The sequence below is a fragment of the Chlamydomonas reinhardtii genome, chromosome 9 (assembly GCF_000002595.2).
Source record: "Chlamydomonas reinhardtii strain CC-503 cw92 mt+ chromosome 9, whole genome shotgun sequence".
Taxonomy (NCBI): domain Eukaryota; kingdom Viridiplantae; phylum Chlorophyta; class Chlorophyceae; order Chlamydomonadales; family Chlamydomonadaceae; genus Chlamydomonas; species Chlamydomonas reinhardtii.
The window spans coordinates 2574890-2583971 of record NC_057012.1 but is presented as its reverse complement, the minus strand read 5'-3'; the positions used below and the strand labels follow the sequence as shown (position 1 = coordinate 2583971).

General features: G+C 63.3%; 3 protein-coding genes across 3 annotated transcripts; 2 read left to right on the top strand and 1 right to left on the bottom strand.

The window, feature by feature from the left end:
- On the top strand, nucleotides 1-3688 carry CHLRE_09g390604v5 (uncharacterized protein). The gene is made up of 8 exons (XM_043065559.1): nucleotides 1-141; nucleotides 308-434; nucleotides 686-752; nucleotides 1021-1111; nucleotides 1387-1479; nucleotides 1842-1961; nucleotides 2341-2463; nucleotides 2707-3688. Exons 1-8 carry the CDS (start codon nucleotides 67-69, stop codon nucleotides 2749-2751), a joined length of 741 nt encoding a protein of 246 aa, XP_042921001.1. The 5' UTR covers nucleotides 1-66; the 3' UTR covers nucleotides 2752-3688.
- Nucleotides 3689-3832: 144 nt separating this feature from the next.
- Nucleotides 3833-4728, top strand: CHLRE_09g390603v5 (uncharacterized protein). The gene has a single exon (XM_043065558.1). It carries the CDS (start codon nucleotides 3933-3935, stop codon nucleotides 4413-4415), a length of 483 nt encoding a protein of 160 aa, XP_042921000.1. The 5' UTR covers nucleotides 3833-3932; the 3' UTR covers nucleotides 4416-4728.
- Nucleotides 4729-5200: 472 nt separating this feature from the next.
- Nucleotides 5201-9082, bottom strand: CHLRE_09g390600v5 (uncharacterized protein). Its single transcript, XM_043065557.1, has 7 exons — nucleotides 8965-9082; nucleotides 8714-8785; nucleotides 8371-8400; nucleotides 8108-8158; nucleotides 7678-7767; nucleotides 7240-7365; nucleotides 5201-6594 (listed from the first exon to the last, which is right to left on the bottom strand). The coding sequence occupies exons 1-7, from the start codon at nucleotides 9046-9048 to the stop codon at nucleotides 6442-6444; spliced, it is 606 nt and encodes a 201-aa protein (XP_042920999.1). The 5' UTR covers nucleotides 9049-9082; the 3' UTR covers nucleotides 5201-6441.

The window sequence follows — 9082 nt, the reverse complement described above, 5'->3', positions numbered from 1 at the left end:
CCCAAGGCACTGGGGACGGGGTGGGCGGGGAGGGGAGGAGGGAGGAGGGAACGGGGACAGCCGTCCATGGAGGACGGAGTGACTGAAGCGCAAGGATGGAGTGCCGACGTCGAGCAGGAGAGGGAGGGGGGACGTGCAAAGGCGGGAGTGTCAGGGGGGAAAGCGGGTGTTCGTGCTGCTGAGGTGCAACTGCAGGCATGGCGCCCAGGCGTGTACACACACACACAAACACAGTGCACAATACACACACTCTGTACCTGGCCGCAACTTCAATTCCCGTATCCCCCTCCCTCACTCAACCCCCCAGGACTCTGTGGACACCATCCGCTCGCTGACGCTGGGCATCAGCGCGCACCAGAAGCTGGACCTGCTGAGTGGGCTGGTGCAGCTGCTTGGGTACGAGACCGTGGCGGTGTTTGGGGACTGCTTCGACGGTGAGCGGCGGGGGAGCGGGGGAGGGAGGGGGGAGCAAGGGGGGGGCAGGAGATAGCATTACACAACGTGAGCGCGTGCTCACAAAGTCAATATCCAACGTGTTTCTTTGCTTGTGCTTATAACACACACACACACACACACACACACACACACACACACACACACACACACGCACACACACACACGCACACACACATACACACACGCACGCACACACACGCCCTACTGCTACTGCTGTATGCCCGCACAGAGGTGACGCTGTTGGACCCGGTGCGCTTCCCCGGCGCCATCAAGGCCTTCGCGCGGGAGGTGTGCAGGTGAGGGGGACAGGGGGAGGGGGACGGGGGGAGGGGGGCTTGCGCTGGAGGGGAAACGGCGGCCGGAAGGTTGCTGCAGGTCGGTAAGGCGTGTGAAGCCCTTTCCACCACTCCTGACCCGTTGTCCCACCCTACTGCCCCTTGCTATCTTGTTCCCTATGCTTCAACCTTGTAACCCCACTGCCTAAACCTGTCCTGTACGAAAGCACTTGCAATCACCGACTCACCCACCCACTCCTCCCTCCCTCCCTCCCTCGCTTCCTCCCAGGAATGACATCCTGAACTTCGGCCGCCTGCACTTCTTCTTCCCCGACTCCCGCCTGGCGCTGGACCTCAACACAGACCGCACACTCAAGGAGGTGGGTGGGGAGGAGGGGAGGGGATAAGGGGACAAGGGGAGGGGATAAGGGGATAAGGGGAGGGGACAAGGGGAGAGTTGCATAGTCCGGGAAGCCAAGTGGAGCACCAGGGGCAGGAGGGTAGCCGTTCATCGAGGACGGAAATTATTACATCACAAGTATGAAGTGCCGACGCCCAGTGGCAGGGGGGGAGGGGATGAGAGTTGCAAACAAATGCAGTAACAAAGCCCCTGCCTCCTTCCCTTCCTCCAAACACGTGTGTGTGTGGGCTGCAGGCGCGCTTCGACCGGCACTTTGTTCGCGACCTGGTGTGGAGCCGCCACCAGCTGGAGGAGCTGGCGGAGCGGAGGTTCAGGGCGGCGCAGCAGGTGGCGGGGGTGGGAGAACGTGTGTCTGTGTGTGCGCATGTGGGCGGCTGCATCTGTGTCCTTGTGTGGGGGGGGCGGCGCTGTGCGGGCGGCACACCCTGGCCCCAGGGTCCCACATTGCTATGAGCTGGTCCTACCCCACACACATACCCGTACCCGTCGCCCCCGGCTGGCCACCTCCCACGGGGCAACGTACCGTAACTAAGACTGCAACGATCACCAACAACAACCTCCAAACCGCCACCCACCCACTCCACTCTACCCGCCCATCCACCCACCCCCTTCACTTCCTTACCTAACCATGAATGTAAACCCCCACCCACACCCCCACCCGCCCACTCCACCTCCCCCGCCCCCCTCAGACGCTGCGCGCGGAGGCCGCCCGCACCGGCGGCCCGGCGGCGCTGCTGCCCACCGACCCCGCCAGCGTGGCGGCGTTCGGCGACCCAAACACCATGAGCTTCGCCGACCTTTTCAAAAAGGTGAGCGCGCGCGAGCGGGATCGGCGTGTGTGTTTATATTTGTATGTGTGAGTGTGAGTTGTGTGTGTGTGTGCTTGTTGTGTGTGTTCATTCTTCTCGGTTTCGGCGGTTGGGAGACCCGGTCGACCCCTGCCCTCCTCCGTCCGCCCTGTGCCCCCACGCTGCCGCTCAGCACATCACCCCCACCTGCTCCACCTGCTCCTCAACCCCCGGCATACACGCACCCACCCACTGAGTGCCTTGGGAACGGCCAAACCCTGAGGCCAAACCCTGAGGGAATGGTCGTACGACCCCACCACAAGGCCTCCACATCCCTCCTGCCTAACACCCCTCCACATCTCCACCTCTCCACCCCTCCACCCCTCCGCCCCCCCCTTAGGTCCGCGGCGAGGACTTCTCCTCCTACCTGGCCAAGCTGTCCACGCCCCGAGAGCTGATGATCATGATGACCGAGATGTTCAGCCGCATCGAGCAGAACCCCGAGGGCGGACTCACAGCGCAGGTGCGGGCGGGTGGGCGGGCGGGCGTGTGTGTGTTTGTGTGTATTGCGTGTGTACAGTACAGTGTTTGTGGCTGGGTTGACGGGTGGGCAGGCTACTCCAGTCCCAAAACAAACCATTGCCAACCCAACAACCGTGAGCTCCTGTTTCTTTGGGTGTTAGGAAAGCTCTACAGAGGGAACAGCATCTGAGGGGGAGGGAACTTGAACACACACGCACACATGCCTCCACTCGCCCGCTCACAGGACATGGAGATTGCGGTCACCAAGGCGCTGGAGCAGAGCGTGTGAGCGGCCGCTGGGTGCGGAGGAGCAGGAGGAGGAGGAGCAGGAGGAGGAGCAGGAGGAGGAGCAGGAGGAGGAGGAGGATGTTTGGGAAGAGGAGGAGCTGGCTGGCATGCGTAGCAGGCAGGTGGGCAGGCCAATTCACACCAGGTTGGTCTGCAGTATGGCACGATGGGGGGGGCTGCGGCGCCGCCTGCCGCCGCCGAGACCCCGGCGGACCCGGTGCGGNNGCAGCCGCCCCCCGGGAGGGCGCATGAGGGCGTGGGGGGATGTGCGGTTGGGAGTACACACACGCACACACACGTCAGGCGTGGGGGTCCCTAGGGGCGCCAGGATCTGTTTTGCGGCGGCGGTGCCAGGCTGGTGTGTTGGATGCGCTGGGGCAGGAGGTCACTGACGGGAGGCGCCGTGGCGGCGCGGCAGGATGAGGGCACGGGATGAGGGCTTGGCTTAGACATGTGCTGGAGTGAGGTGCGGTACTGCGGGTACACAGCGTTGGTGGTGGAAGGGTACGGTCAAGGGCACACGTGAGGGCGGCATGGGCGGTGCTTGGCGGCGGTCTGGGCTTCGGGCTGGTGGCATGTGGGGAAACTGACACGTTCGTAGGGTTAGGCAGCTGTGTGTGTAGGTGTGTGTGTGTGTGTGTGTGTGTGTGTGTGTGTGTGTGTGTGTGTGTGTGTGTGTGTGTGTGTGTAGGTGTAGGTGTGTGTGTGGGTGTAGGTGTAGGTATGTACATGGCAGCAAGCCGCCGCCTAGGAACCAACGAACAGCGAGAGCGCATGGATGGCAGGGGACCTGGCGGCAAATGGCAGCGGCAGCAGGGACTGGCGTGTGGGGGCCTAAATGTGGGACCCAAGTGTGGGACCTAACGACGTGAGGGGGGCGCAGGGCACGAAGCGCTCTCGCGCCGTCTCTTGCAACAGACATCCCATGCATTCGCATTTCACACGCGCCATGCGCCGCGCTGCAGTCCGCAGCTGTACGTCTATCCGCCGCACACTGCACAGCCCTACTGCACAGCCCTACGTGTAGGTGTGCGTGTTGAAAACAAACAACAAACCGAAGCCCGCCCAGACGGCGCGCCGGAGTTACTTACGGATACCTACTGATACCGAGCGTCGTGTAGCCGATGATCGTTTACTCCTTTGGTGGTGCTCCGTGGTTTTGTGTTTCATAGATCAGCCAAGATGCTTCAACGCCCCCAGCTGCTCCGCCGGCCGCAGCGCCGTGCCGGGGCGGCACAGCCAGGCCTGACGGCTCTGACGGCCTCATGCACATCGCCCTTGCACGCCTCGGGCTCCACCAGAGCAGCCTTTCAGGACTCGCCGCCGCCTTCCACCGGCAGCACCACCACCAGCTGCATCACGGGGCCGCTCATCACCATCACGGACGGCAGCTACCACAACACCCACAATCATCACATCATCTGCCGCGGGGCCGGGCCAGGGGCCGGCCGCTGCACCGTTCCAGCCTCAGCCTTGGCCCGTTGGCCGGGTCAGCGCGGTAGCCGCGGCCGCTGCTGTGTCCTGGCTCGGGTTAGGCGGCGGTGGAGGCAGCGGTGGTGGCTGACAGGGACAGGGCACAAGGGTCGTGGTGATGGCGGAGACGCCTACAACGGCTGCCCCGTTGGCGACTCCACGGAGTGTGCGCGGGTGACGCCATGCCCCTAACAAGTGTTCCCCGGTCACTTGCCGCTTAGCTCGGAGACCCGTCCGTTCAACCTCACGCTTGAAAACAAGCACGTGATGGGAGACAACGGAGGGAGCAAGCCAGCGTCAGGTAGGGCTTGCTGGCTTGCTCGCTCCGTTGTCTCCCATCGCGTGCTTGTTTTCAAGCGTGAGGTTGACCGGACGGGTCTCCGAGCTAAGCTGCAAGCTTGCGAAAGCGTGCAGCGTGGGACGTGTACAAGAATCGCCTCACTTGAGAAAACTCAAAAGCTCTGCATGTTCTGAGCGAGTGAGCGCGGTATAGAAATGAGAACGGAGAGCGAAATGAGAAAGGAGAACTGACTCCGATGCTTCTGATTGGGGCGTCTCCGCCATCACCACGACCCTTGGGCCCTGTCCCTGTCTGCCTGTCAGCCACCACCGCCGCCTCCACCGCCGCCTAACCGGAGCCAGGACACAGCAGCGGCCGCGGCTACCGCGCTGACCCGGCCAACGGGCCAAGGCTGAGGCTGGAACGGTGCAGCGGCCGGCCCCTGGCCCGGCCCCGCGGCAGATTGTGATGATTGTGGGTGTTGTGGTAGCTGCCGTCCATGATGGTGATGAGCGGCCCCGTGATGCAGCTGGTGGTGGTGCTGCCGGTGGAAGGCGGCGGCGAGTCCTGAAAGGCTGCTCTGGTGGAGCCCGAGGCGTGCAAGGGCGATGTGCATGAGGCCGTCAGAGCCGTCAGGGCCTGGCTGTGCCGCCCCGGCACGGCGCTGCGGCCGGCGGAGCAGCTGGAGTGAGGCGTTGAAGCATCTTGGCTCATCTATGAAACACAAAACCGTACGTGTATCCGCCGCACACTGCACAGCCCTCCGCACAGCCTTGCCTGCAGCAGGGCCGTTCCGCATCTGCTGGGTCTCTGGCTCTCTGCGAGTCGGGGTCTCTGAGAGTCGGGGTGGGATGCAGACGGATGCAGCAGCGCACCGCCGCAAGAATGGACGTGTCTGTGCAGCACGTGTCTGTGGCTGTGTGCGTGTCCACCACCTGTCTTCACACATGACACGTCATTCCGGCACCAGGTGTCGAGGTGTCATCATCCGCCGAGTGTTCAAGCGGAGTGTTCAAGCACTCAAGCAGCAGCAGCAGCAGCAGCAGCAGCAGCAGCAGCAGCCCCGTCCGAACTCCGAACCCCTCCCCAAACCATTCCAATTCACATACTCTCCGCGGAACACGGCACACTTGTCAGCTGTCCGATTTCGGACCTGCTCGCATTGCCCCTGCTGGTCATGTCACACTCTTGACGGCGGCTCCCACACGTGCGGCACGAGTGCGTGCAGAACCGTGGACAGCGGTGTGGCACCCGCTACGTTACTGGCGCTTCGTTACGTCTGGGCCGCGCCCAACTGGCGGCATGCCGCATGCGCTGGCGGTGCAGCCAGGTAGCCAGGCAGCTGGACCCCCACGCTGTCCTCCAAATGAAAGTTCCTCGTGTCCTCGTCTGTCATTTCGCATTTTCGCACACATACTAACACTGCACCAGTTCTGCAGCCCTGTGCCAGCCCATGCCACTCATTGCTCACGAGTCACGAGCCCTCCCAGATTACCTGCAATTGACAGTGACTCGGTCCCTGTCCATGCCTCTCTGCCTCTCAAAACCACACCAGACAACCCAGCTACTTCCGCTGTCACACGCGCTCTCTTGCTCCAATGCTCCCTGCACATGTCAACGTGCCAGTGTGCCACCTGACATGCTATATCACACAACACACACACACACACACACACACACACACACAAACACACACACACACACACTGGGCGGGCTTTCGTTTCGTTTTTTCACATACACACACACACACACACACACACCGGCTCGCCACGCTCCTGCCCATCACGCCGCGCCATGCCCACCAGCTGCGTCCTGCACACACCCCGTCACACCCCCACCCCCACCCCCACCCCCACCCCCACCGCCACCGCCATCCCCAGTCCTGTATGCACATCACCAACCACAACCACAACCGCAACCCACCCCGCCGCACCGCCCTCACGCGAACTGCACCAGCAGCACGCTGCAGTTGTCCTTGCACTTCTTCTCCCGCACCGCCACGTACAACAGCCGGTTGGTCACGGCCTTGGGCGCCGCGCCCTCAGCCAGCAGCGCCGCCGCCGCGTCCACCGCCTCCTGCGCGCCGTACACCTGCAGGACAGCAGGGCAGAAGGACGCCAGGGCAAGGCAGGGCAGGGTCAGGTCAGGTCAGGTCGGGGCAGGAGGGCGCCAGGGCAAGGCAGGGTCAGGTCAGGTCAGGTCAGGTCAGGTCAGGTCAGGTCAGGTCAGGTCAGGTCAGGTCAGGTCAGGTCAGGTCAGGTCAGGTCAGGTCAGGTCAGGTCAGGTCAGGTCAGGTCAGGGGCAGGGGAGGGGCAGGGGAGGGGCAGGGGAGGGGCAGGGCTTCAGGCCAGGGGAGGGCAGGGGCAGGGCAGGAAGCGGCGGTAGGCAAGGTGGGGCGATAGGTGGCGTTGCGCCGGGCTGTAGCAGGCGTGTTCCGGGAGGAGATGCCCCCACACCCCCTCGCCCTCCAGAGCGCGCCTCGCGAGGCTGCGAGCTGCCATGCAAAGGCCCAACCCCTACCCCAACTCCAACCCGCGCCGCTGCCCCTGCGACCCCGTAGCCGTTATGCCCCCTAAATTCCCCATAGCCCCCACCCACGTGCCCCACCCACCCCGAGAACTGTTTCCTTATGGGATTGGTTCAGCGTTGCATTGGGTTTGGTTTAGTTTGGGCTGGTATCTACAACCCCCCCCAGAACACACGCACACGCACACACCCACACATGCGCGCCCTCACCCCCCAGAAGCCGTCACAGCCCAGCAGCATGAACCGGTCCCGGCGGGTGAGCGGGAAGGCGGTGACGTCGGGCGCGGCGGAGCAGCCCAGCCGCTTGAAGGCCGCGTCACCGAAGGAGCGGGAGATCTGGGGGTAGGCAGGGAGGGAGAGGGAGGGAAGGAGGGAGGCGGGGAGCGGGGGCGGGAGGGAGGAAGAGGAAGAGGCGGGTTGTAGATGCCAGCCCAAGCTACACCAATCCAAACTGAGCTAGCTGGGGGTGATGGGATGGGGTGTTTGGGGAGGGAGGATGGTGGGGACAAGTGGCCACCGCCATTGGAGTCTAGGTATTCTGCAGTCTGCACCCAACATGGGTGCCACGCCACACAACAGTAAAGACAACCCTGCGGCTGAGAGCGTCGCGGCGCACCGGGGGCGATCCCGCCTGCCGTCCCTCCCCACCTGTATCCGGCCCGCCAGTCGGCCGTTCACCACCGTGCCGCCCGCCTTCTCAATGCGCTGCCGCTCAATCAGTGCCGTGTGCTCCTTTGTCTGTGTGCGTTGTTGAAGGTGTGTGCGTGTGTGTGTGTGTGTGTGTGTGTGTGTGTGTGTGTGTGTGTGTTTATTGTGTGCGTATATGTGTGTGTGAGTGTGAGTGTGTGTTATGTGTGTGTAGGGGTGTGCGTGTGTGTTATGTGTGTTGTGTGTGTGTAGGGGTGTGTGGAGAGAGGGAGGTTTCGTGGCAGGGGCCGGGGACGGGGAATGGTTGGTGGGAGGAGCGATGGGAGCGTGTGCCATGGGCCGGACCGGGGTAAGGGGGCGAAAGGTAGCAGGTAGCGTGTGCGCGGACGGGCGGCGGAGAGATCGTGGATACAAAGGAGAAGGGGCTCACTAGGACGATGGCCTTGGGTTTGGGCGCCTGGGCGTCGGCGGCTGATGACGCCTGCGGAGGGGAAGACACATGAGTCGGCAAACAGGGAAGCAGGATCGGGCTTGAGCAAAGAGTAGGTTGCAGCTGGAGCCTCGGCTAGCAAAGGTTCGCGAGGTTGCGGGCTCGCGGTGACCAGCAGCTGATTCATGTTAAGGTAGTGGATGGGCTGCCTTTGCGCGCCGCGGCCTCTTGGGTCCCAGCCCGGCTACAGCTCAAGGACTCACCGGTTGCTCCGGAAGGCGCGCGAGGATGCACTGCGCATGACACACACACAAGCACACAAAGAGTCAAACTCAGCGCCCATGCATCGCAGCACTGCACCGTGTGAGATGCGAAGCCACCCAGCAGGTGCCGCAGCCGCTGAGCCCCTTGCACTCCCTACCCGGGCCACCCAAGCACGCGCTAGCAAAGGCGCCCGGCACGGGTTTAAGTCTTTCCAAAAATCTGCCGTGTGGAATTTGCTAGCTGGCGTCCAGACCTACAGGGCTGCTGCTGTCTGCGGGCATTCCGTGTCTGGTTGTTGGCTCCCCTGAGTTGCCCGTCCCCCTCCTCGTCATGTTATGGTACCTTGGCGTCCCCCACGTTCGCGACCAGCACCAGCTCCTGCAGCACCCACACCGCCACCGCGCAGGCGCCGTCCTGGGAGCGCCGTGCGGGCAGGCAGAGGGCGGCACGATGGTGGGTGGGGGTGGGGGTGGAGGTGCCGGGTGGTGGGTGGCTTACTGGCTCGGCAGTAGCCGCGATTGCAATGTGCGCGTGCCATGCATGGCGGTGCAGCGGCGGTCTGCAGAGTGTATAACAATAAAGCCCAGCCCCACCTGCCAGCCCTTTGCTGCGCATTCTTTTAGCAACGCCGCATCCGTTGTCTTGAAGCCCTGCGAGTACAAAGCGAGTTGAAACATCACACGGATACAGTATTTTACTACATTCTATGTT

Bases quoted from the DNA above. Each gene is read 5' to 3' on its own strand.
- CHLRE_09g390604v5 (XM_043065559.1), top strand. From the start codon at position 67: ATGGAGGACGGAGTGACTGAAGCGCAAGGATGGAGTGCCGACGTCGAG. The intron at 753-1,020 runs GTGAGGGGGACA...GCTTCCTCCCAG, and splicing joins TTCGCGCGGGAGGTGTGCAG to GAATGACATCCTGAACTTCG. The intron at 1,962-2,340 runs GTGAGCGCGCGC...CCCCCCCCTTAG, and splicing joins TCGCCGACCTTTTCAAAAAG to GTCCGCGGCGAGGACTTCTC.
- CHLRE_09g390603v5 (XM_043065558.1), top strand. From the start codon at position 3,933: ATGCTTCAACGCCCCCAGCTGCTCCGCCGGCCGCAGCGCCGTGCCGGG.
- CHLRE_09g390600v5 (XM_043065557.1), bottom strand. From the start codon at position 9,048: ATGTTTCAACTCGCTTTGTACTCGCAGGGCTTCAAGACAACGGATGCG. The intron at 7,366-7,677 runs GTGGGGAGGGAC...GCCTACCCCCAG, and splicing joins GACTGGCGGGCCGGATACAG to ATCTCCCGCTCCTTCGGTGA. The intron at 6,595-7,239 runs GTGAGGGCGCGC...GCTGTCCTGCAG, and splicing joins GCTGTGACGGCTTCTGGGGG to GTGTACGGCGCGCAGGAGGC.